Raw genomic sequence first — 27,871 nt, 5'->3', positions numbered from 1 at the left:
GCGTACAGATCATGAAAACCCCAAATCCACAATCTCAGAAAATTAGAATATTACATGGAACCAAGAAGACAAGGATTGAAGAAAAGAACAATATCGGACCTCTGAAAAGTATACAGTGTACTGTGCTTGACTGGCCAGCAAACTCGCCTGACCTGACCCCATAGAGAATCTATGGGGCATTGCCAAGAGAAGGATGAGAGACATGAGACCAAACAATGCAGAAGAGCTGAAGGCCGCTAATGAAGCATCCTGGTCTTCCATAACATCTCATCAGTGCCACAGGCTGATAGCATCCATGCCATGCCGCATTGAGGCAGTAATTGCTGCAAAAGGGGCCCAAACCAAGTACTGAATACATATGCATGCTTATACTTTTCGGAGGTCCGATATTGTTCTATTCTTCAATCCTTGTCTTCTTGGTTCCATGTAATATTCTAATTTTCTGGGATTGTGGATTTGGGGTTTTCATGAGCTGTACGCCATGATCATCACAATTATAACAAATTGATGAAACAATAACGAAGGACACCAGAACAAGGATTTAATGGAGCAAAGCAGGAAAGCACAAACAAGGGCAAACTGGAACTTGGAAAAGTTTGGAATTCACATGGTCTGCAGTCAGCAAAAGTTGCTAATAGCATCTGAGCAATTGACAGACTGCTAAATATATAAGGCTCAAGAGAACCAGCAGCCAATCAGTCTTCCCTGAGTCAGCACTTCTGCTTCCTCTCTTGTGATCTCCTGCACCTGTGTGACTCCCACTGAGCTTTCCTCTTGAGATGTCTTCTCAAGACAGGTGAAATCCCAGCCTCCTCCTCATCAAAAATCATATCTGGCAGTTGTTCTGAATCCTCAGCTCCAGAGTCTGGTCTCCCTGCCAAATCCTGTTGCTGTGCCTCTGAGCCCTCACTAGCAGGCGAACCCTCCCGTTCCTGCTCTGACTCTTCCGAGTCAGAAGTCTGAGCCATGACACCATTCTGGTATCCTTTGTTCTTGTTTCATTCCTTGCTCTGTATTTTCTTTTTCAGTCATTACTCAGTTATTGTTAGAGGGGGGTACCTAGTTCAGTTCAGGGGACTTAATTCATTTACTATTTTCTTTGTGAGCCTTTTATTTTCTTTGTGTAGCTTCACTGCTACTTTCTGTTAACTCACAGGGGGAGTGCTGAAGGGGGTTGTAAATCCTGTTGGGTTAGCCAAGCTAATAGATTTACGGCACGCACACACCAAAACTCAATGGTGTGGCAGAGAGGAAAAAATGCTCTCTACTAGAAAAGATCATCTATCTATCTATCTATCTATCTATCTGAAATATAACAGATGCATGTAACATGATGCTGGCTTGGCAAATAAATTCTGGGGAGAAGCAGTGATGATGGCAAATTACTTGCAAAAGAGATTGCCAACCAAAGCAATAGAAAAGATACCATTTGAACTATGGCATGGGCACAAACCCTCTCTAAACCATGTCAGAGTGTTTGGATCAAAGGCTTATGCATGCATCCCAAAGGCGAAGAGAACTAAACTCAATTGCAAATGTGAACTGGGACTCTTGGTTAGATATGCACCTGCCCAAAAAAGATACAGAATCCTTGTTCCTGCACTTGGAGAAGTCAGAATTCACAGCATGGTGTATCTTGATGAGAGGCAAGGGCCAACTAGAGGTGATGTACCAGAACATGTACCAGAGATCCAGGTGAAAGAGGAACCACGTGCGTGGACTCTCATGAGACAAGAGCCAGACAGTGAACCCAAAGAATCTGTGCCAGAACCAGAAGCAGGTTCAGAAGGGAATACAGATTCAGAAGGGGCTGCAACCTGAGCCAGAACTTGAGGCGCTCACGGAGGCCCAAAAAAGGGGTTCCACCCAAGAGGCTCTCACTCATGACCAAAGGAGTGGTTCTCACTCATGACCAAAGGAGACCAAAGGAGATACAAGAACCCACCACATGGCAAGATATAGAAAACATGCCAGCTGATGAAGCTGAGAAATTGAGAAAAGCAACATTAGAAGAAATTGATTCCCTGCACAAAAATGAGACTTGGAGACTAGTGGAACTATCCACTGGAAAAAAGACTGTAGGGTGCAAGTGAGTCTTCAAAGTCAAGCAGGATGCAGAAGGGGATGTGCAGTGCTACAAGGCAAGGCTAGTAGCCAAAAGATACTCCCAAATCTATGGTGTGAGGACTATGATGAGACCTTTGTACCAGTTGTGAAACACACTTCAATTAGGACGCTGCTCAGAATGGCAGCAGCCAGAAAGATGCAAGTTGACCACTTGGATGTAAAGACTACTTTCCTTCATGGGGAAATCAAGGAAGACATCTACATGCAACACCCACCAGGCGTTGAGGTACCTGGAAAGAAGGGGCTTGTGTGCAAACTACAAAAGAGCATCTATGGCTTAAAACAAGCAGCCAGAGCATGGAATGAGAAACTGAATCAACTGCTTCTTAAGGAGGGGTTCACACAAGGAAAAGCTGACCCCTGCCTATATTCAAGATTCAGAGACAATTGATGGACTTACAGCCTGACTTATGCTGATAACTTGATTATATTACATATGAGGAAAAACAAGACAGCCATGAGAGAGGGAATCCTGAGCTGAAAAGTAAGTGCACCAACCAATAATGATTGGTTTGCAGTCAAAAGATTGAGAAGATACCAAAAGGGTACTGCACACTACACGTTGGAGATTCCAGCAAGCAGCAATACCAGACTAGTGGGCTACATGGATTCAAACTGTGCCGAAGACAGAACAGACCGCAAGTCCACAAGTGGACGATCTAGAAGATAGGGTGACCAGCGAAGTACCCAAATTTGCAGATGACACTAAGCTATTTAGGGTAGTGAAATCCACAATGGATTTTGAGGAGCTCCAAAAAGATCTCTCCAAACTGGGGGAATGGCGACAAATGCGTTTCAATGTAAGCAATTGTAAAGTGATGCCAGAGGTGTACTGAGGTAATTTTGGAGCCTGGACCTAAAGGCCTTCGGAGAGCCCCGACTCCTGTTGCAAGTTAAGCATCATTCCCTCCCACCCCCTTGCAAACATACATTAGCAGAAACATTTCAACCTGCAACAACATATTCCCATCCCACATTTTTCTTTCCCTACTTCCCCTTCTGTCTCTAAAGCACCCAGCACAGGTCACAATCACACTCAGCCACCCAGTGCAGTGCAGGCCAGTGGCAACCGCACCACCCAAAACAGTCTAAAAAAGATTTGGGGGGCCACAGGGGGTGTGGAGGTCCTGGACTCAGAGGTGCACCTAGGTAATTTTGAAGCCTGGACCTAAAGGCTTTTGGAGCCGCCCCCCACCCCCACAGTATTTTAAATGCATCTTTAATGCCACCACACCACCCAGAACAGACTAAAAAGGATTTGGGGGGGCCCAGGGGGTATGGAGGCCCTGGACTTCGGCCCAAAAGTCCAGGGGTAAGAGCGCCTCTGAGCTATGTATATTGGGGCAGAGAACACCAACTTCACATATATGCTGATGGGATCTGAGCTGTCGGTGACTGACCAGGAGAGAGATCTTGGGGTTGTGGTGGACAGCTCGTTGAAAGTGTTGTCTCAGTGTGCAGCGGCTGTGAAAAAGGCTAATTCAATGGAATCATTAGGAAGGGGATTTAAAGTAAAAATGCTAATATTATAATGGCTTATACAAATCTATGGTGCGGCCACATCTGGAGTACTGCGTACAGCTTTGGTCACCATATCTTAAGAAGGATATTGTAGAGCTGGAAAAGGTGCAGAAGAGGGCAACCAAAATGATCAGGGGCCTGGAGCACTTTCCTTATGAGGCTAGGCTACAGCATCTGGGGCTCTTTACCTTGAAAAAGAGGCGACTATGGGGAGACATGATCGAGGTGTACATAATTATGCATGGAGTGGAGAGGGTGGACGGAGAGAAATTTTCTTCCTCTCGCACAACACTAGAACCAGGGGTCACCCCATGAAACTGAAGGTTGGGGAATTTAGGACTGACAAGAGGAAGTACTTTTTCATATAGCGCATCATTAATCTATGGAATTCCTTGCCATGGGATATGATGATGAACACCAGCTTGGATGGCTTTAAAAGGGGCTTAGACAGATTCATGGAGGACAGTTCTATCAATGGCTACTAGTCTGGTGGCTGTGGGCCATCTCCAGCCTCAGAGGTATGATGCCTCTCAATAACAGTTGCAGAGGAGCAACAGTAGGAGAGAGGGCATGTACATACCTCTTGCCTGTGGGATCCCCAGAGGCATCTGGTGGGCCACTGTGTGAAATAGGATGCTGGACTAGATGGGCCTGGAGCCTGATCCAGCAGGGCTGTTCTTATGGACAACTGTTCTTATTTGGAGATGGAACCATAAGTCATTTGTTGTGCTCCCATCCACAGAAGCAGAATATATTTCCACAGCGGAAGCATGCAAGGAAGCAGTATAGATACACCAGCTACTATTGTACTTTGGGAATGAGGAACCAAAGCCCACAACAATGTTTGAGGATAACCAAAATTGTATCCAGATCTCCCAGATGGAGAAGAAGTCTTGAACTAAGAACATTCCCATAAAATATCACTATATTCGAGACATGCAAGAAAAAGGGTAGTCCAGTTGGAGTACTGCCGAACAGAAGAGATGGAGGCAGATGGACTGACTAAGCCATTGCCCAGAGACAGATTCCATATGCTTTGTGAGAAGATGGGAGCCGTGAGCCAGTGCGACAGGCAATGAGAAGGGGTGTTGTAGATGGAGTTCCAGTGCATCAACCTTTTGCATCAACTATCCTAATGACTACTAGGGGCATTGGGAGTAGAGGTAGTTAGTGAGGGTCTCCTTACCTGTCCCTGCTTGCCTCTACTCTATGATCCCTGCCATGATTCCTCAGGTACTTCCTGTAGTGAGTCAGTCCTCTTCCTTTCTTCCTAGAGAGAAGATGGAAACATCTCTCTCTTTCCCTACCTATTCCTTATGTAGTTGATAGATAGGACAGGTCTTTCCTATCTGAAATGCACTTCACCAATAAATCGATTTAGTTTAGACTCTACAGTGAACTTCATATGTGTTTATTAATAGCTGCAGCAACTAAACTGTGCACTCTGTAACTGGAGTGGTAGCTTCCTTGGTGCTTTGCTAAATAATCACAAACCCCAACAATACCAAGGCAGTGTCCTCTTCTGCCTTGCACTGCGAGTGCAACACAACAGCTTGTGATGTATTTGTGTAGTAGTCGTGGTGTTCTGTCCACTCAAATTATTTGCAGCCAAGGGTATACCTCAAATTCTTGGAAGTTTTTGACAATGCTGATATCATTGCTTTGTCATCATTGTATGTAATATCACAAATGCTACAGCATTAAAAACAAGTAGAAGTCTGATATCACTGTTCTTTGCAACAAAGAACTTGCTTTACATTTCCTCAGAATAAATGAATGACAAAGACCTACAGTACTTACACTGCTGCTGTCTCCTCCCTGCTCCTGTTTCTTTAGCAGTGTGCAATACTTGTAGGAGATCAGACCGAGCAGCACTAATGCAATTGCCAAAACAATTCCCAAAGTGGCACCCAGTGCCGCCATATGCTTTGGTGTATATATGGGACTGCCATCTTCACCTGCAAGAAAACAAAGACATCTTATGCTTCTAAACCATCACATCCAATAGAGCACCTTAAGATGCAGAAGTAGGGACAGAGAAGCATTCCACAGCAGGCAAAAAGCAAATCCTAATTTGCTGGTAATGTTGTGAACTTTTTTGCCACTATGTTCTTGTCTTTTAAATAGCAGTAGTGTAGCAGGGAACACTTTTCCTGCCAAGCGATAAAATATAGAGAAGAGCTCAACTTTCATGAATTTCTCCATGTCAGGCTATTGTTAGAGGCATAGTTTAAAAAACAAAACAAAACTGGCAACTCTATCAGAGAACCAGGACTGCTCCAATATCCCATTGAAGCTAGCATTAAACTTCACTATCTATCTGGCTTCCATTCCAGGCAATACCCCCTCTCTGCCCTGAAAAGAGTTCCTAATGTGAGGGTAGTGATGAGTTCTCCCATACTTCTGCAGTGGGTGGCAGGGGCATAGCAAGGTTGCAGTGGGCCCAAAGACAAGATTTTAAAATGCCCCCCCCCCCAGCTCAACTCATGAAGTAAAGAAATCTTAAATGAGGCTGAATAGTGGTAACAAAAAGTATGATAAAAATTACACACACACACACACATATATATTCCTAAATTATTTTTTAAAAGGTTTTGTAAATTGTGGACGATGCAAGTCATTTAATGGTGCTAGAGAAAGACATGCTGTTCTGGTAGCTCCAGGTCTTCACACTCACATCAATTTCGGGGGATGAATACAACTGAAGGAAGCCTGGGCGGGTGTGCAGCTGGGGGAGTCAGTCATGTGACTTGCCTCTGGCGGGCCCCCCAAGGCAGTGGGCCCCCAGACAACTGTCTCCCCTTGCCCTATTATAGTTATGCCCCTGCTGGGTGGGTTCACACATGCAAAGCATATTCTCATTCACTGGTGTGTGTCCAAATGGTTCAAATACTTCTACTTTCAGAAACACATCTAGGGACAACGTGCCAACAGCCATGGGGCTGTTTCTGCTACTGTGATATCTGGAGGCACATTCCAAGATGGGAAAGAGATACAGGTTGTCTCCTCCAGGAGATTCTCAGATGGGAGCTTTACTGCAGGAGGAATCAGTGTAAGTTCGGATGAACATATTTAAAGTACATATAAGTGTTATAAGCATAAGTCAGAGTTTCCCCTTTACTTTGACCTCTCAATGCTCATCCTTGTGGGCCAAGGGGGGGAAAGTTGTTAAAATGAAGGGTGGGTTACAGATCTCCTGATGTCATGCCTACTTTGGCCCTCAGTGTTTTCTTTTTAGTCCATTTTCTGTCAGTCCCCTTTTTTTCTCTGTACCCCATAGCAGAACCCTCTTTGTATCTTTACTAACTGTTCAGGTCTCTCTGCACCCCACCATCTCTCAATTCCCTTCAGCGAAGGGAATTTACTTCTTTCGGCCTCTTTTTTGCCCTCTGTCCATGTCCAATCCGCCCCATCTCCACTCTGCCTGCATTCAGTAGCAACAGCACACCAAGTATTCCCCCTCTGCAATTCATATGCTAAGGGAATTTCAGCTACTGGAGGACTAAGCAGTCTGGCTGGCTGGCTGGCTGGCTGGCTGGCTGCAACAGGCTGGAAAAACTGGTGTCAACTCCAATATCACCCTCTGAATCCATAGAAAGGAGGAACAATGCAGAATGATGTAGTAATGCAGGCTGCAGGTTTCTTCTAATGGAGAAAAAGCAGTTGGCAGTGGCGGGGGAGAGGGGCTCATGAAGAAAATAATGTGGGGGAAAGGGTTAAACTCCCTTTTGCCTAGCACTATGGTCCAGATCCAAATGCCCCCCGCCCTGCTACTTTTTAGCCAATATTTAAAGGGATGGAATGTCTATTTGTGGACCTCTGTTGCCCTGTCTAGTTGGCCCCTCATTTTCTGAATTCTTCCAGTTTTCTTTCTGTAACATTCCTTAAAAAAACCCAGCCCTTGGAATTAATGCACTGAATAACCATTTCAACCCAGCTAGGAAATACGGGCCAGTGTTCTCTAAGGTTGACTTGATTGTGCTGGCAGTGGGGATTTGTCCTTTCTCATTTCACACTTCACATCCTCACGTCATAACTGTAAAGCAACCTATTTAATGCTTTTAAAAGTGACTAATAAACGTGCTGGACCATTAGCGTCACACTTACAATCTCTAGCGACATAGACTTTGAGTATTGCTTGGAAGTTTCAATTACTCTCAAGTTTATCATTAATCTGAATGGAAAGGACTAACACATTTATTAACTGTTCCTTTCAAATATGACCAGTATCACATCTAGTGATTGGTACAGTAATCTTCAGGAATGATGCAAGAGTCCATTTTCTTCAACAGAGCAGGGTGAAAACTAGTTCAGTGCTAGAGGACATACTTTATGTGAAGACAAGTAAATTTTAGCCCGTTGAATAACGGGCGCTAGGAAGGAAAGGGCAAATTAGCGGCCAGGCGGACTCTGGGGGCGCCGCTGCCGGTCCGGTCCGGGCCGCCCCTGCCTCACATTCCCGGCCGGTCTCCCCGGCCGGGCAAGGGCCCCAATGACTCCCAGCCACCCGGCTTTGGCGGTGGCGCTAGGCCTCAGCGGCGGCTCCGCCACCACCTCAGCCGGCTTCCCCCGCCGCCTCCCCCCGCCCGGCTTCGGCAGCGCGGCCAGGCCGCGGCCATGGCTCCGCCGCTGCCTTGGCTGCGCCGCGTCCTCTGGCTGAGGCGGCGGCTTCGCCGCCACCTCGGCCAGTGTCCCCCACCGGCGCTTACCCGGCTTCTTCGGGGCGGCTGCTTCTGGCCGCCCAAGATGGCCGCCGGGTGCTGGCGGTCGTGTCTCCCAGCTCTGATCTGGGCATGCGCTCCGCACATGCCCAGAACAGGCGAGGCACAAACGCATGCTTGGTGTCCGTCCACGGACGGACACCAAGCATTTTATTAGAGAGGATGGTCCCAGGGTGTTTATCACACAGGGCTTTTAGCTCGCATCTCCTCCGGAATGGTGGGTGTGTGTTCACATGGCCAGATTTATCCTGAAGTCCCTGCCAGCTATCAGGGAGAACTTCACACATGATTTGGATTTTTCATTGAGCATTCGAGTGTAGCCCAGGGTAAAAAGAATCCACTTTTTGTGTCAGATTTTTTGGGCAACTTCAAACTCGCTTGTAAAAGCCTGCTGTGTAAAAACTGCCCAGGTTAAATGCAGCAAAAGGATCTAAAAGACCTTCACCTGAGAATCTAAAGAGCCACTGCTAGTCCAAGTAGATAATATTGGGTTCGATGAACTAATTATCTTGATGGTCCTAAGCAACTTTGTTGTTCATGTGTTTTTATGTTTAACTGCTGCCCACAAATCACCTTAAGTGGTGTAGTGGAGAAATGCTTGACTAACAAGCAGAAGGTTGCCGGTTCGAATCCCTTCTGGTACTATATTGAGCAGCAGTAATATAGGAAGATGCTGAAAGGCATCTTCTCATATTGAGCAGGAGGCAATGGTAAACCCCTCCTGCATTCTACCAAAGAAAACCACAGGGCTCTGTGGGTGCCAGGAGTTGAAATCGACTTGACGGTACACTTTATCTTACCTTACTGGCCACAAGGATTGACAGCCTTGCCAGAAAACCCACTACAGTCTGTTGTTAAAATTTGGTTGCCTGTAATAGGACTGAATCTAAATTCAGCTGCAGCGTGGTGTAGTGGTTAGAGTGCTGGACTAGGACCGGGGAGACCCGAGTTCAAATCCCCATTCAGCCATGAAACTAGCTGGGTGACTCTGGGCCAGTCACTTCTCTCTCAGCCTAACCTACTTCACAGGGTTGTTGTGAAAGAGAAACTCAAGTATGTAGTACACCGCTCTGGGTTCCTTGGAGGAAGAGCGAGATATAAATGTAATCATCATCATCATCATCTATCCCAAGAAAGAAACAACAATTTAGCATCAGCCCTTCCTTTATGTGGAATATTGGTTTTTGTTTGTATTATCTCTTAAATGCCACACAGTATATTCCTCCAGGTGGCAATCCAAAGCCTACTGAGATTAATGGAAGCTTTGGCTTTTTATTAGTAGTAGTATGGCTGCAGTAAGTTTGGATGGAACTTAAAAAGCACACCATTGTCCTTCACAGATGAATCCCTTGGCACCAAACCATGGGAAATGGGGATGATAGCTGGTAGCTATAAACAGAAAAGAAGATTAGGTTCAAAGCCTTTCCAGACAGAGAGCACTTTACTCAAACTAACTCCCATCTGAAACCAATGTCACAATATTTCACCGCTCCATAATGAAAGGGAGGGCTAAATTGCTGTGAAAGATGTTGTACACTCCACCTCCACTGGAGAAGAGAAGTGCACAGTCCTTCACAGACCAACATCTGACAAGAAACAAAGCCACTGGCCCAGGAAATTATTGTGCAGAAGGAGGTTTTCCAAACAGCAATTTACTCCTGCTTCACGACGCTTAGGGTAGGAGTTCATACAAGGGAGGAGTTGGGCCGGAATTCATATGAGGGAGGAATAATGAGATCAATACGACGAACACGTATATACTGCTTTTCAACAAAAGTTCCCAAAGTGGTTTACATAGATATAAATAAACAAACAAAATAGCTACAGTAATGGCAAGATGTCATTCATGCAGCCGGCAGGTTTTTTCATGACTATTCATGACGATTGGCCCTTAATACATGGTGGTATAAACAGATTTAAACAGATTGGCCCCTTAAACAGATTGGCCCTTGCATTTGGGGAAAGTGTTGAAAACTGCAAATATCTGATCATTTCTCAGTTTGAGGCTTTTCTTTCTTCAGATTCCTCTTTTGAATTCTTCTAATCTGATTTTTGCTACATGACTCTAAACTGCTTTCACTCTTATTTTTAATTATCCTAGTTAAATCTTGAGATCATTATTGTATTCTTCCTGCTTGGGACCTTTTTATCCTTTTTGATGCTGTTGATTGCTCCATTCTTCTCTTAATGCCTTAGGTTTCTGAAATATTACTCTTGCTTGACTCTCCCCCCCCCCGCCATTTTAAAGTGTTCTTTTATTTCTGCTAATGGTTCCCTTTCTTCTCTGTTCTTTGGCCTCCCTTATTTATGCTTTGTTTATTTAAAACTTAACTTCTGATTTGTCCTGGTTTAGCCTCTGTACATTAATCTTTTTCTCTTTCCTTTGCGGCTGAATCTAGCTCTTCTTCTTCTCCACACATTTGTAATTTGGAGACTCTTTTTGACACCAATTTCTTTTCATCCTTTTATTTCTTTTGTTACGCCACCTCAGTTGCCCACTTCCCCAAGCAGTCCATTTCACAACACTGTAATAGCTTTTGTTGTTGTTCTTTTCAACTTTCAACTCATCTCCAGCTACCAACCAACCCCTTTGGTGCCTACACAGAGACAGGCCTTCTCAGCTGCTGCCCCAAGATTGTGGAATGCGCTCCCTGCTGAGATACGAGCCTCCCCATCTCTGGCAATTTTTAAGAAACTTCTGAAAACACATCTCTTCAACCAAGCTTTCTCAGCTTTTAAAAACTTGTTTTTAAATTGTTTTGGCTATTTAATTGGTGTTTTATGATGTTTTAATTGTTAATTATTTTATACAGTTTTATAATTTCTGTTTTAATTGTTAATTGATTTTAATGGTGTGGTGTTTTAATGTAAACCGCCCTGAGCCTTTTGGAAGGGCGGTATAAATTTTTTAATAAAATAAATAAATAAATAAATAAATATCTCTACACTTAATTATTTTCTAGCATTTGTATCACAAAGCTTTGGCTTAATTCCCTTGATTATTATAATGCTTTCTATCTGGCCTATTTCTTAACTTCAACCATTCTCCTCTGTATTTTACATTCTGCAGCTCATTTGGATTTTCTTATTTTACATTTTACTCCTGTTTCTCTTCTTTCTGCTCTTCATTTTCTTACATTTCCCTACACATTTTAATTTATACTTCTTTTGTTCTGGGAGGAGAGCTGGTCTTGTGGTAGCAAGCATGACTTGTCCCCTTAGCTAAGCAGGGTCTGCCCTGGTGGCATATGAATGGGAGACTTGATGTGTGAGTACTGCAAGATATTCCCCTCAGGGAATGGAGCCGCTCTGGGAAGAGCAAAAGGTTCCAAGTTCCCTCCCTGGCTTCTCCAAGATAGGGCTGAGAGAGATTCCTGCCTGCAACCTTGGAGAAGCTGCTGCCAGTCTGTGAAGACAATACTGAGCTAGATAGACCAATGGTCTGACTCAGTATATGGCAGCTTCCTATGTTCCTATGTTATAAATTATGCTCTGTCCTGCTAACTGAACTAAGAGGCACCTTTTAAAAGTGGCAATTCTCTTTATTGAGCAGAGGGAGAGCAACTGGCCCTATCCATCCCGAGCACAGCATCCCTTTAGATTGTGAGCCCTTTGGGGACAGGGAGCTATCTTTACTTACTTACTTACTTACATTTCTCTATATAAACCATTTGGGGGACTTTGCTGAAAAGTGGTATATAAATAATCATAGTAGTAGTAGTAGTAGTCTTCATACTCTGGCTGCTCCTCATACTTCTGCTCTCTCATCTCTTTCTACTTATTTTAGCGATACTTTACCTCCTATGAAACCCCAAATCTTATCTGTTCTACATCTAGGTTGTGGCATTTTTCTCAAGCCCTTTGCCTCTGGAATGTCCTGACTCCTAAAATCAAAGCATCTCATTGGTTTGAATTTGTAAGCATCATGTGAAGATATATTTGCCCATGCTGGAACAACACTTTGAGTTACCAGCTCCCTGACTGGGGCCCTGCTGTTGCTTGTTCCCACACTGTGTTGGCTTTGGACTTCCTCTGTATGCTCTGCTCTGCTTTGCCTCTCAGTCAGCCAAGCCTCACAGTCATCCCCACAGATCCTTCCCAGCTTAACCCTCTGACTCTGGTTGTGGCTCCTCTGAGGGTTATATTATTATTGAGAGTAAGCATCTGTCTCAACCACACAGCCTTCACACCTCTCTATAGACAAGTCTTTCTCCTAGCCATCCATGGATCCATGGATCTTTACATGGATATTTGTTTGAGATCCTGCTCAATCTAAATGAGAGCCAATAATTCTTGTAGAAAGAATCAGGAAAGAAAAACATGATGTAAAGTGAAAGGAGAAAGATTCTTTGAGTCTCAACAACAGATTATGTACCTGCTGTAGAATCTGTTGCAGGAGATGGTTGAGAATCCACAGGCTGTGATGGTGGAGTTATTTTACTCTGGGTGCTTTCTGAGACTTCAGAAGATGTAAGAGTGGTTGTTGAAGTCATACCTGCTACAGTAGATTTAGGACTTGTCAACTGTGTAGTTTTACTAGATGTTAGCATTGCATTTGCTGTGGAAGTTTGGGCTGCTCCTGTATGAGAAGAAATTAGAACAGTGGACTGACCAGTTGGCTTAGGAATAGAAGGCTTGGTGGTTCCAGATTGAGAAGACCGTCTAGCAGTTGTATGTCTAATACCATCTGTTGTCGGGCTTACACTTGCTATGGGAGGCTTGGTGGTTCCAGTTGGGGAAGACGTTTTAGTTTGGACAGTCCTATCTGTGGACATAGTTATGGAAGGCTTGGTGGCTCCAGACAGAGGTGTTTGAGCAGTAGACTGGACAGGTCCAACAGTTGCGTGGCTTATCCCTGTGACAGAGAATTTGGTGGTCTGAGGTTGTGAAGTGTTAATTGTGGTGATGGGAGGCTTTACTGTAGTTACACCAGGAGGGATGATTGAGCCAGGCACTGTACCTGTCACAGGCTTCCCTGTGGTCCCTGCAATGCCAGGATTCCTGGATGTACTTGAAATAGTGATCCCTGTTCCTGGGATGGCAGGCGCAGCGGTGGTGGTGGTGGTGGTGGTAGTAGTAGTAGTAGTAGTAGTAGTAGTAGTAGTAGCAGTAGCAGTAGCAGTAGCAGTAGTAGTAGGAAGAGTAGTTGCACCTGGAAATGAATCAGGCCTTGGTATTAGTTTGCTGCTATAGTTTTCAGGGTTGGCTTTTAAAATACATATATACCTAGACATTTAGTATTTTATTCACATGAAGGGCATGCAGGGTGAAGGATTGCAACCACTATGCAAAGGGTAAAATATTGTAATAGTCTCTCTGTAGTGCAGCCTACACAGGTCTTCTGCATGCAGAAGAAATCATGGCAACCCATTCTATAAATTACCCTTTATCACTGCCCTGATAAAGAAACCCGAAGTGCTTCATTTAATGCTGGGGAAAGGGAGCATGATTAGTGGATGTTCAGTGAAGCAAACATTTTGGAAGGATGCAGTTTGGACTGTCAGGCTTCCAATTGATATTTGCTGGGCTAATAATAAAGCTAAGGCCCCCAGGCCATATAGTGCGACATGACTTCTCTCAGTCTGCTTCAGCAATCTCTATGATCCATACATTTCATCTAACTTTATAAGACACTGAGGGATTCCCAACATACTTGCCAAAGGTGTGACATGTACAATGATCAGGGTGTGTGCCACTTGCTGAGTTGCCGTATCATTAGCGATAGCCTGTGCAGACACAAAACTGGTTGTTAACCCTTGACATAAATATGCTGCTACAGCCAAACAATCAAGGAAGACAACAAATGACTTCCTAAGTGTGCAATATGGAGGGAGGTCATTTGGATGGTCATGGTACCTGCCTTTCCCCCTTAATATGTCTCACGTCCATGTGTTGGACTTCATGTTTGCACAGGGGCTCTGCACAATTCAAACCTTTTTTTAAATTATTGTTTTAACAAAGATACAAACAGAGAAACAGAAGAAACAGAAAGAAAAGGAAGAGGAGAAACAAGATACCGTATTTTACGGACTATAAGACGCTACAGAATATAAGACGCACCTTAATTTTAATCCAGTTTTTCAGAGTTTTAACATATTAAACTGTTAAAACATATAAGACACTCCTGAATTTTGGCGGATATTTTTCAAGGAAAAAAGTGAGTCTTATAGTCCATAAAATACGGTAATCAAACATAGCAAATATTTAATGATTATTATTTATTTGTTCGATTTTTAGACCGCCCTTACAAAATATCTCAGGGTGGTTCACAAACATCAAAGACCCTTTAAAACAATTTAAGAGCACTGGAAGGCCAGGCCGAACAGGTAGGTCTTTAGGGCTCTCCTAAATTCCAATAAAGAATTCAAATTACGGATGTCTGCAGGGAGCACATTCCACAGTCCAGGAGTGGCTACAGAGAAGGCCCGCCTCTGGGTCGCCACCAGACGAGCTGGTGGCAACTGGAGCCGGACCACCTCAGATGATCTTAGTGTGTGGTGGGGATCAGACCGAAGAAGGGGCTCTCTAAAGTAACCTAGACCTAAGCCATTCAGGGCTTTAAAGGTAATAACCAGCACTTTGTATTTTGCTCGGAAACATATCGGCAGCCAGTGCAGCTCTTTCAAAACAGGCATAATATGGTCTCTCTGGGTTGCCCTGGAGACCAGCCTTGCTGCCGCATTTTGAACTAACTGAAGTTTCTGAACTACGTACAAAGGCAGCCCCACGTAGAGTGCATTACAGTATTCAAGCCTGGAGGTTACCAGCTGGTGCACCACTGTTCTGAGGTCATCCTCCTCTAGGAATGGACGCAGTTGTCGAATCAGCCTAAGCTGATAAAAAGCACTTGTGGCCACAGCCTCCACCTGAGATTCCAGAGTGAGGCCTGGATCCAGGAGTACCCCCAAGCTGTGTACCTGCTCCTTCTGGGGGAGTGTAACCCCATCCAGCACAGGGAGATCTAACTCATCCCTCAGATTCTGAGCCCCTACAATGAGCACCTCCGTCTTGCTTGGATTCAGCTTCAATTTGTTCTCCCTCATCCAGCCCATTACTGCCTGTAAGCAGGTATTTAGGGAATGAACGCCATTTCCTGATGAAGCAGATGAAAGAGAGAAGTGTCATCAGCATACTGATAACACCCAGCACCAAATCTCCTGATGACCTCACCCAGCGGTTTCATGTAAATATTGAAAAGCATTGGTGACAGAATGGAGCCCTGAGGGACTCCATATAACAGCTCTCATTGAGAAGAGCAACTGTCACCAAGCTCCACCATCTGGGATCTGCCCAAGAGATAAGAGCGGAACCACTGCAGAGCAGTGCCTCCTATCCCCAATTCTGCCAGGCGACCCAAAAGGATACCATGGTCAACCAACAATGGAGAACCAACAAAGTCACACTCCCTCTGTCGATTCCCTGGTATAGGTCATCCATCAGGACCCGACCAAGGCTGTCTCAACCCCATAGCCCGCTCTAAAGCCAGTTTGAAATGGGTCTAGATAATCAGTTTCCTCCAAAACCGCCTGGAGCTGGTCGACCACCGCCCTCTCGATCACCTTGCCCAACCAAGGGAGATTAGAGATTACCCATCACCGAGGGATCTAGGGAAGGCTTCTTAAGAAATGGTATAATTATTGCCTCCTTCAAGCATTGAGGCACCTTACTCTCCCATTTATGATATTCACCAGGCCTCCTCGAATAATCTCCCTACTAGATCGAAGCAGCCAAGTCGGGCAAGGGTCCAGAGAACAAGTGGTGGACCGCACCGCTCCAAGCAGCTTGTCCACATCCTCAGGAATCACAGATTGAAACTGATCCAACCTAATACTGCAAGAAGGATTGCTGGACACCTCCTTTGTAGACCCTGCAGAAAAAGTGGAATCCAAGTTGGCCCGAATACAGGAGATTTTGTCCGCAAAGAACCCACTGAGGGCATCACAGCAGAGCACCTCCGGGAGTCGATTAGAAACAGAAGGAGTAGAAATTAAACTCCTCACTACCCGGGATAACTCCACCGAATGTGAATCCGCAGAAGCAATGTGAACTGACCAGAACTTCTTTTTTGCCGTACACACTGCCTCTGCGTAAGCCCTCAAGTGGGTCACATGCTCCATCCTGTCAAATTCGAGCCGAGTTCTCCTCCACCTGCGCTCCAGTTGCCTACCCAGCCGCTTCAACCCTCGCAACTCCTCGGTATACCAGGGAGCCGATTTTGAAGTGGGTCTAGAGGGACACTTATGAGCAATCCTGTCTACTGTTCTGGCAAATTCCTTATTCCAGGTTCCCACCAGGGCATCAACAGAATCACCTGCAGCACCAATTTTGAAACCCTCCAAGGCCTTTTGGAACTCTACTGGGTCCAGCAGCCTTTTTGGGCGGACCATCCTAATTGGTCCATCACCCCTGCAGGAGTGTATTGTGGCTGTGATACCAACCTTAACCAGGTAGTGGTCCGTCCATGACAATGGGAAAACCACTGGATCCCCCACCCACAGAAAACCCCCCTGATCTGAAGACCAAATCGAGCGTGTGGCCAGCAACATGAGTTGGTTCAGATACTAGTTGGGATGGGCCCATAGTTGTCATGGCCACTATGAACTCCTGAGCCACACCAGACAAGCCAGTCCCAAAGTGGATATTGAAGTCCCCCAGGATCAGAAGCCTGGGACACTCAAACACCAACTCCACGACCAGCTTGGACAGCTCAGTTAGGAAGTCAGTTTGGCAGTGGGGTGATCGGTACACCAACAGAATCCCCAATCTATCCCTAGTTGCCAGCTTCAAAAATACACACTCAATATTTCAGCTGCCTCACAGGGGCCCTGGTAAGGGAAATGGTTGTTGCAATCGTTGTAGTGTTTACGATTGCAGAGATCTGATATTTCAAGCCTTTTTCTCATTACAATCTGTATACAATTCAATTCAATCTGTATACAGTTCATACCTATGTGTGTTGGGGTCTTCACTTGTTATCTTTATGCTCCAGTTTTGCACATCACACAACTGAAGCCTACACACACTTATGCCTCTTTGCAAAAATGCATGGTTTTATGAACCAAGCGGGTGAGAGCAACCAACATGATCAAGAATCCTTCCCCCATGACATGTACAATACATAGGAACATAGGAAGCTGCCATATACTGATTCAGACCATAGGTCCATCTAGCTCAGTATCGTCTACACAGACTGGCAGGAGCTTCTCCAAGGTTGCAGGCAGGAATCTCTCTCAGCCCTATCTTGGAGATGCCAGAGAGGGAACTTGGAACCTTCTGCTCTTCCCAGAGCAGCTCCATCTCCTAAGGGGAATATCTTACAGTGCTCACACATCAAGTCTCCATTCATATGCAACCAGGACAGACCCTGCTTAGCTAAGGGGACAAGTCATGCTTGCTACCACAAGATCAGCTCTTTTTGATCCTTTCCCTCTGCATCTACAGTTCGAATGTCTACATAGGGTTTCTATTTTACTTTGTTGAAAAATAATTGACTTCATTAACATATCATCACAATAATACCTGTATTGAATAATATCACCAAAAGATACAAAATATATATTGGACCATCTGCTATTAATACAAGAAAACGCACAATTTTTAACTACATGGAAATTTTCATCATTCCATATGCCTGTGTCATTTTAGAGTTTGCATACTTCTGCACCAGCAGAAACTGGTACATTAAGAGCTACTGTACATCAGTTTGGTTATTTTACAGCTCCTAACTCTCTGGAACAACTATGGCAAAAGCTTGCCAGTACTAATACCTTTTTAAAAAGTTAGTCAATTAAACAGCCTGCAGTTTCTCTATCTCTTATGTAACCTTAAAACCTACAGAACTATATCAAGATGACTATGTAGCAAGTAGTTCATGAGACTGGAATCCAAACATGTTTAGTCTGATGACAGCTTATGTTAAATATTGGTTTATATGAATAATAAACTGTACTTTCCATGATGGGATATCAGAGCTTGTATTGTAATTCATGTCTTATCTTTTACAAAATTCTGGTTGCTTCATTGTCTGAATAATTGATTGCATCTTAATTAGACTGTGATCAGAATGTCAATTACTGTTGTGTCATTTCTCACACCTGTTGTCTACTTTAAATTATCCATGACCAGTGGGCTTCTTTTAAAAAACAACAATCGTGTAATGATTTATTGTTGTTGATGTATGACTCTTATCTCATTTTACGTGTTGTGAACCACTTTGAGAGTAATTCAAGGTGCTGGTTTTGACCTTTAAAGCCCTTAACAGTTTGGGCCCGAGATATCTGAGGGACCGTCTGCTCCCAAGGGTTGCTGCCTGCTTGACGAGGTCATCTAAGGGGGCTCTGCTCTGGGTGCCGACAATGAGGGAGGTTCGGTTGTCGTTCACGCAGGACAGGGCCTCCTCTGTTGCTGCCCCCAGAGTTTGGAATGCTCTCCCGCTGGCTATTCGTGGCTCGGTCTCCATCACAGCTTTTAGAAAGCATGTTAAATCATAGCTTTTTACCCAGGCTTTTATTTGATTGTCTCTGCTGCTGTTCTTTGTACTCTGTATTGCTTTTATGCTTTTGTTTTAAATTTTTAATCAGATTTGTTTTATATCTTTAGCTTAATATTTTAATTGTGTTATTTTTATAATCTTGTTCTTAAATTTTGCTGTAAACTGCCTTGGGATTGTTTTAATGAAAGGAGGAAGATAGATAGATAGAGTATGAGGATAAGCAGTATGCAAATAAAGTGACTGTGGTGGTATAACAAATGTTTTGGTAAAACTCATACAGCAATCAATATTTTGGGAAAGGTAACCTACCCCAAGTGTGATTTTGGAAGCCACATTCAGAACAGCATTGGTAAGAAGAAATCCATCTTTAGTAACAATGAAATCCGTGCTGTTTTGGATTTGGTATTCAATATTAGGGTTGACATTCTGAAAAGGGTGAATATAAATCTACATTATATTATATACATTAGTAGTTGACAAAATGAATGGGCAACCAAGATAAGCTTTACTGATCTCTACTCCCAAAGCCTCCTCCCCCATTATGTAGTGTGGATAATGTGTGCATGTCCTAGATATGCGCTTGATTACTTGTATCAATTGTCCATTATTGCCAATGTTTTCAAAATATTTTCTCTCAGTTTAACAATATCTTCTTCCATATTTGCCTGCCTCTTTTCTTCTGTTCAACAACATAACTGGGCAGCAAAGTGTGTGTTTTTCTCCTCCCTTCTCATCCTCATTTTGGTAATCCCTTCAACACAGTGGGGTAAACATAATTTTTTTTTTAAACACAATAAATAAATGTTACCATCCCATTCTTGAGCTTTCATCTTGGCAATACTACATTACACCATTCCAGTGACTTGTCATTAACCATAGTTAAATGGGGTAGAGGTTGGAATTTGTGAATGTCTGAATGTCTACAACTGTGATTTTGCAGCAAAAGTGACCTGTGGTTTCCCTTGCCAAACTCCAATTTGAACCTTTGGTTTGTAGTGAGTTCTGCCACCCCAGTCTGAGGTTTTTCAGTGGCAGCGTTACGTCCAAATGCAGACATTGACATAAATGCAGTTCCGTGCAGTTTCTGGAACTGTAATCACAGAGAGGGCTGCCAAGACCTGCCCAGAATTGCTCCCACTCCATGCCTATGGAGCTTTGCACTGGCCACCTCTCCAAGCACTTGCCCTGCTCCCCTGTCTCTGATCTAATAAAGCAGTTGCCCAGCAACAGACATGCTGCCACATCCTATCCCAAGCTGCCAAGCCTGTCAAATGGGAAAGGCACACAGGGGCATGCCCTCTTCCCAGACTGTCCTTTGTTCCCCTCCCCTCCTGGCAGTCAGGAGAGAAAGAGGCTGGGATGGCAAGACACAGTGGCAGAGCCAGGGAATGGACACACAGGTTCTTCCCTGGTGGCCCCCACTGTGTGCTCACCACATGCCAGTGACGCCACTTCCACGTGACATCACAAACACGTGGGCGAGATCTGATTGCCAGCAGAATCAGCATTGCCTCAAATGACAGGGGAGATTCCTCCTCTGTGATGATGATGGATGCTGCTCCTGAGCGGACCGCTCTCTCATGAGAGGGGAACGCCATGAGGATACCCTCTTCACAACTCATGAGAAGAATCATCTGCGGGGACAAGGGTGTCGGGAGAATCACTAATAATGTGCGATGACATCCCTTTTCCCATGGACCACTCTCTCTCATGAGAGCATCATGCCATGGAGACACACACGCGAGCTGGACAGCAGATACCGCCCAGCCTGGTTGCTCAATACAAGCAACCTGCAGGTATGGGTACCATGGAAACGCCTCTCCCTGTCTTGGTGACTGCCACAAAGGAGCAGTCAAAGCGTGGCCTCTGCCAGCCTGTCTGCCCATTTGAACATGTTCATCTTTATTTTTGCCTGGGATGGCGACCCCGCTCTCCTTGGGTCACAGGCAACCGGGGCTCCCATCTCCTGTGATTCCCTGCAGTGGCAAATCTGCATACACTGCAATGCCAGCCCGAACCCAGGAAATTGGAATGTGAGTTCTGTCCCCAGTCCTGGTGTTTCCCCAGTCTGCCCATCCAGCTACGCCCAGACACATGGAGTGTCAAAATCTCCCTTAGGTGTGTCAAAGGCTTCCCTGGAGAGGAAGAGGTTACTATGCAAAAGATCTATCACTAACCAGAGAGAAGGGGGGGCACTCAAGTGCCCCCCCTTTTTTGGACAGCTCAACTCATGAATTCACAGTCCAGTGGAGGACTGAAGGCTGGTGAGCCTAAGGTCCTCCCTAGTAGACTGGCCCTCTCATGAGAGTGTTATTCCCCTGGCAGCAAGTCTCCATGGGGCACCGGAGTGTGGTTTGGTCCCCATGGACTGCTTTGCCGGGGTGAGCCATCACAAGAGCATCTCTGGTCACAGTGGGCCAGACCCCAAGATCCTTTGCCCTCCCCTCCTAGGAAGTCGCCATGTTCCCTCCCCTTTCCTTAGTAACAGAGAAATCGTGCCCCTCAGCATCCCCCCCAAAAAATTGTGCTTGTGTGACACTGTTTTGTTGCAGGGCTCTTACTGGGGCGGCAGTGCAATTGCTGTCAAATGAAGGGCTTGCATGGCATTTAATGAGATTTAAATGCCCTTTCCTTGCCGAGGGTGGGCAGTCCATCCTGGCAAGGCATGATCATGTTCGTCACGCCCCCTTGAAGATCGTGGCCAGTGGCTGGAGACATTCTGACGCCTTGCCCACAGTCTGGCGATGCAAGCACTATGGACTTTGCTGGGATGGCGGCCTTAGCAGACCAGGAAGAGGGAGGGGCTCCCCTGTCTTGAAAACGGAGGTTGCTTGGCTGTGGCTAGACAAACTAACCACAGGTTCGGCAACCTCACGAATGCAGCCAAAGTCACATCAACATCACACGGTAACCCCATTATATCTGACATGACAGTTAATATGTAAAGGCCTCCACCCATGACACAAAACAGCTCTCTCAGTTTCTTACGTCAGGGTAGTCCTTATCAGCCGCAAAGATCTTCAGAGGTTTTGAAGGTGTTTCGGCCTCCATGACCAGGCTGGAAACCGGCAGGTCCACAGACACTGTTCCTGCGTAATTGGTTTTCTCAAAATAGGGCTCATGATCATTTCTATATACAACCTTGATTGCCACTGTAGTCTGGGAATATCTGAGTGGGTTGTTGACTTGGAGAGCCTAGAGAATGGGAGAGCAAAATATATAAATAAGTGATTCTTCTTAAGAGATGGAATGAAAATGGAAGGGAAAGTTTAGGTTCATTTGATTAGGTGCTTGAGGATCAGGGCCATGGGGTTCTGCCCTGAGCCATTTTTGGAAGGGCGGTATAGAAATCAATCAATCAATCAATCAATCAATCAATCAATCAATCAATCAATCAATCTTTCTCTGTCCTTGACACTGGCTTTTAAATGTGTAGCCTTGATGAATGAATCAATCAGCAGAGACCTACAGCTAAGGGATAGGTTCTGGGAATGAATTCTTGTAAATGTTGGCCCCCTCCCCACTGCTAAAATAAGATATGTTCCAGGGTGCATTAACACTGTTTTCTGCAGCTATGTCCCAAGAAAAGCTGCTGCAGTTCACAGAGCCTCCTGGGTGAAGTAACCAATTCCATTTCCATCCTTTGCTGTAAGAAAGGGAGCCCCTAATTAAAGGGAACCAGTGGCGCAGCAGGGAAATGACTTGACTACCAAGCCAGTGGTTGCCAGTTCGAATCCCCGCTGGTATGTTTCCCAGACACCTATATTGGGCAGCAGAGATATAGGAAGGTGCTGAAAGGCATCATCTCATACTGCGTGGGAGATGGCAATGGTAAACTCCTCCTGTATTCTACCAAAGAAAACCACCAGGCTCTGTGGTCACCAGGAGTCAACACTGGCTCGACGGCACACTTTACCTTTACTTCCCCATGATGCTATATGCACCATCTGAACAGACATCACAAAACCCACTGTCCACTTCCCTGGGAGAAAATCTGTTGGCTGAGAAGCCTGCCATCTCAACTACTTATCCTGTGATAAATGGGAGGTGGTTGCCATAACAGGTTTATATAAAATAGGATGTGATCTTAATTTGGATGGTTTCCCCCCTATATAGTTGTGCAAAATAGTTGGAGCAAAACAACAGAATTGACAAGAATCAAGATTACAGGCAATTTAGAAAAGCGGCGAGGGGCGGGGAATAGATAGGATTAAATTCTCATTATCTAGCTGTTTTCTTTCTTCTGCTTGGCAAAGACACTTTCCAGACTGGAGTTGGCTCAGAAGATATTGAAATCATCAAAAGGCTTACCATGACATACAATGTAAATGTCTTTAGAGTATTTACAGGCTTGTTCATTGTTATGTTCCCAGTGAACTGGTTTACTGAGAATGTGTTGTCATCGTTTCCTGAGGAAGAAGAGAAAATAACTGCTTGGCACTTGATTACAAGGAAGAGTAGGACACTGTGCCATGCTGGGGTGTGGTAGGGTTGGAGTGGGCCCCTGGGACATAAAGTGAAGATGGGCCCCTGCCCCTCCCCACTTTCTTCTTCAGAGAGGTATGAGGGGAAGCGCAACGAGCAGCCTGTCACTCAGCCTGGTTGGGTGGTGGGAGGGAGGTGGGCTCTATCAGAGCACTAGGCCATTCGTTCAATTCCACAGTGACACCCCTGGTACCATGTCATGAAGTGGACATAAGATTGCATTTGAACAGAAGAGGTCCAGTGTCACTACTGAGTTTAGCCAGTTTCAGGATCAGGCCTAAGTGTGCATACAAGACAGGCAAACTCCAAGGGGAGCCAAGGAACTGACTGACAAGGGTCAATCAGTTAAGCCTTAAACCAGGCATCTTCAGACAGGCGTCATACCAAAAGATCTGTTCGGGAAGCTTGGGAACTTTGGCTACCTCTAGGAATGTGGGGTGGGATTAAAGAGATGGGGAGACAAACAGATGGAGCTGGGGTAGCAAGGAGGCAACCTACGGAGGAGACAAGGTGGGCAGGAGTCAATTGTAGGCATCATGGCCTGGGATGTGGGTGTAAGCTGGGTGAATCTCAGGACATGGTCTGTAGGCATATGATATATTGACTTTACTGGAGGTAGGCAGGACTAGGTCTGGTCAATGGCTGGGTGGGTAACCACCTAGGAATCCCATGGAAGCTGTCTTGAGTTCCATCATGATGGGAAAAAGGTGGGATATAAACTGAATGATGAAATGCATTGATGAATGTAAGACTTGAAGCCTTTCTGAGCTTTGCACAATTTGCAGCTTATCAGGAAGAAGTCCCTGACGATGAACCAAGGTCCTGAGTTCAGCACTGGCTGGCACTGACAGCCAGTCCAACAAATTGTGACTTATGAAGTTCACTAGGTGACTCCAGGTGAATCACTATCTCAGGTTAGCCTATTCCATGAAACTGATGTGAGGACAGATTAGAAACATAAAAAACATAATTTGCTCTAGAAATTATGAGCAGTCTCCTATATAAAGACACTTGTGGCACTGACGGACTGGTAGAGGTACCAAAATGGTGAAGCTATGCCCACAACTGATAGAAAATTGAAAATTGGTGCAGATATCCTGAATACTTGGAAATATCAGGACAATATCCTGAATATATCCTGAATACTAGAAAAATCAGCAAATGTGGTATTGTTGCATCTGTCAGTCAAAAACACTGCAGATGACGTCTATCTATCATGTCCTATAGACAATAATCTTGTAGAAGGGATGCCTGCTATTTTAAACCAAAATAAATTATTGGAGGACTAGAAGTGAAAGAGTAGGGGAAGGGGAACAAATGATGGTTTCTTGGGAGGGATGTGAGAGTTTCTGGGGAGGGTGGCTTTTCAGTGACAACCAGGAATATATTTCTGCTTGAAGAATGAGAGCTGTGTTTATACAAATACATTAGGGCCCAAACTAGACACAGTGATTGCAGATCCATCTCTTTAAAGGCAAATTGCCCAGTCATGAAAAAACATGAGGGGGAGGGTCTGATTTAAAGAACAAAAGGGACATGTGGTTGAGAATAACGGAACCCTCCCCATCATGATGGCCTTTGACCACTGTGGCTGGGGATGATGGGAGATGTAGTCAATGTTTAGGAAGCCAACAATGTTTAGGAAGCCAAGTTTGAGAATCCCTGCAACAAAATATTTTTATCCCCATATTGCAGCTGGAGGGGGGCAGGCTGAGGCTCAGTGTGAGGAGCTTGGCTAAGGCTACCTAGTGAGTTTAGGGCAGAGGTGTGGAATTCAGAAAGGGGAAGATCTAATAAGTGTTCCTTCAAATAGGGATTCCCAGATGTTGTTGACTACAACTCCCAGAGTCCCCAGCTGCAATGGCTTTTGCTTGGAGATTATGGAAGCTGTAGTCAACAACATCTGGGGAGCCCTGTTAGAGGGAACAGTGGTCCTAATCCATATCACAGACTCTTAGCCATTACACTGCTTAATTAGGGCATACAGAAATATAATAATATAATATTATGAACACATTCATCAAAAGGCCTATGACTATATGACACTAGTAAATAAGTTTGAAGAGGTCCTTAGCCAAAATGATTATTTCTGAGGGGGCATCTTCTACTCACCGCCAATTATGACATATTCTATTTTTTCATTCAAACCTTTGTCTCCATCAACAGCATAGAGGGGTCCTGGCTCCAGGATCAAGGGTCCAGTCTGCAATAACAGGACAATTCAGATGCTTCAGATCAGACAGACACTTAATTGTTTAGGGCACTTCCACATGATACAAGTCTGGCCCCAAATGGGGCCTGCCAAGACCAATCATCTCACAGTGAATAGGTTGTCTAGTGAGTTTACCATGAGCAGAACCTGCAATCTTTTTTCTTTTTTTAAAAAAATGCAGGCCATCCACCATGCATGCGCAGACACATATCCCTTCCCTACTGGGGAAAGGTGAATGCATAAATAGGAACGAGGAGGCAGGGACCAGGTGTGCCACCTCCTCTACAACCCTATTAGCCAAAAAATGGGTCAGAAGGAAAGGCGGAGCCTACCATATAAACAATCCTAGGTTTTACAAACTGTAAGGAACTGTCACCATCACCAACTGTAATAAAAAGTAGCAATGTGAATATGGCCCCAGCTACAGTCTGATTTATGCTTATTGACAGTAGCGGAGCCAGACTGGAGGTGGCCCATGCCCAGCTGCGGCGGCCCTGCTCGCCTCGCCACCTACATCTAAAGTCAGATTGGGGGGTTAGCCACACCCCTGCATCTGATGTCAGATGTGGGGGGCGTGGCCTGGCTCCCAAATGGGGGCAGTTCTTACCTGCCTTAAAAGCCGAGAGAGTCTCTCCTGGCTGCACTGCAAATGCAGCGCTGGCCATATAACTTCCGAACGAGGCTGTGCAGCCCCGTTCGGGAGCTAGATCAGGGCCAGTGCTGCATTTGCAATGCAGCCAGAAACAGCAATCCCTGCCTTTCAGGCAGGGAAAATCCGCTTCTGGCCGTGCTGTGAACGCAACGATGGCCATTTAACTCTCGAACAGGGCTGTGTGGCCCCGCTTGGGAGCTAAACCAGCCCCCCCCCGCATCTGACATCAGATGCGGGGGGCGTGTCGGTGCCACAAGGCAGTGGCCTGGGTTCTTTGAACCCGGTCGCCCAACAGTAGCTATGCCCCTGCTTAGTTACACCACTTAAACGTGCTTTATCTGCTCTCATCCCAACTCATCCTAACTTAAGCTACTTCCTCCTGTAGTAAAGCTTGCAGTTTGGGAAACCTCCAGGTTAGGGAGGAGGCTCAGCAAGCATGAATTGTCCTCTTCCCTAAGCAGGGTCTGCACTGGTTTGCATTTGAATGGGAGACTGCATGTGTGAGCACTATAAGATATTCCCCTTAGGGGATGGAGCCACCTTGGGAAGAGCAACTGCATGTAGAAAGTTCCAAGTTCCCTCCCTGGCATGCATCTCCAAGATAAGGCTGAGGTGGGCCGTGCCAGCAACCTTAGAGAAGCCACTGCCAGTCTGTGTAGACAATACTGAGCAAGATGGACCAATGGTCTGATTTGGTTCCAGGCAGCATTCTACGTCCCTATGAGCTACATCTCTGTGGTACCACACAGCAAGTGAATGTAAGGGCCATACACCTGCATGATGCCTCCTCTCTTACTTTCTTCAGATCCCATCTTAAAAGCCACCTATTCCATGAAGCTTTTGGCACAACACATTTGTCCCCATTCCCTATTGTAATTATGCTTAAGTACCTGAAACAATCACATATTCTTCCTCTGTTTCTGCCTACCTCCAATTCCCTTCCCTACCTTTTAAAAAAAATCTCCTATGAGCCTACATCTAGATTGTAGGCTCCTTGGGACAGGGACCTGGGGGCGGTTGCCCTCTTTCTCTCACTTGTGAGCTTCCCAGATGCACCTTGGCCATGGTGTAAAGCAGGATGCTGAACTAGATGGGCCTTTGGCCTGATCCAGTAGGGCTGATCCAGCATGTTATGTTCTCATTCTTTGTAACGCACCATGTACATGGATGGCACTATATTATTATTTAAAATCATCATCTGGGTGGTAACCCCAATTCCATTCAGACATGGCAGGTCAACTCACAAGGAATCCTTGTGCTGCTCTTTGAGTCCATGGACCACAAATGCACAAAGAGCAGCACGGAGGGATTTAGGGACAAAGTGGAGTAAACAGCAAAGAAAAGAAACCAGCAGGAAAGGAGCTGCTCTGTGCTAGACCCAACCCAAGGATCCTTTGTGCTTACCACATGCTCTGCAATGTTGACCCTGCCAGTGTAGCCAAGGCTGAGACACAATGTGCCTCCTGCTATGGAAGTGCAGGGCTGAAACCAGGGAGGTCTGAGGTCAGCCGGTATGATGTGTACAGTTATTGTTGCAGTGGCTGTGTGGGTACCTGAGGCATTGACCTTCCCATCCTAAAGGGGAAAAAAAAACAAAGAACAAAAGAATGGGAACATGCCCGTCCGGTCAACACATAACTGGATACAATTGCACTGCCAGC

The 27,871-nt window shown here is 45.3% G+C and overlaps 1 protein-coding gene across 1 annotated transcript in view; it reads right to left on the bottom strand.

Annotated features, from left to right (window-relative positions):
* Nucleotides 1-27,871, bottom strand: part of CDHR5 (cadherin related family member 5) — a 54,615-nt gene that overhangs the window by 6,831 nt on the left and 19,913 nt on the right. The window contains exons 7-14 of the mRNA XM_053248897.1: nucleotides 27,615-27,785; nucleotides 25,459-25,549; nucleotides 23,173-23,270; nucleotides 21,850-22,056; nucleotides 19,171-19,287; nucleotides 14,023-14,095; nucleotides 12,745-13,521; nucleotides 5,449-5,606 (exon numbers count right to left, since the gene is read on the bottom strand). Of these exons, the coding sequence (XP_053104872.1) occupies nucleotides 5,449-5,606; nucleotides 12,745-13,521; nucleotides 14,023-14,095; nucleotides 19,171-19,287; nucleotides 21,850-22,056; nucleotides 23,173-23,270; nucleotides 25,459-25,549; nucleotides 27,615-27,785 (1,692 nt within the window). The remainder of the gene's footprint in view (nucleotides 1-5,448; nucleotides 5,607-12,744; nucleotides 13,522-14,022; nucleotides 14,096-19,170; nucleotides 19,288-21,849; nucleotides 22,057-23,172; nucleotides 23,271-25,458; nucleotides 25,550-27,614; nucleotides 27,786-27,871) is intronic.

The sequence above is a fragment of the Hemicordylus capensis genome, chromosome 1 (genome assembly GCF_027244095.1).
Source record: "Hemicordylus capensis ecotype Gifberg chromosome 1, rHemCap1.1.pri, whole genome shotgun sequence".
Classification (NCBI taxonomy): domain Eukaryota; kingdom Metazoa; phylum Chordata; class Lepidosauria; order Squamata; family Cordylidae; genus Hemicordylus; species Hemicordylus capensis.
The sequence above is the reverse complement of the archived record's forward strand: the minus strand, read 5'-3'. Positions and strand labels throughout refer to the sequence as shown.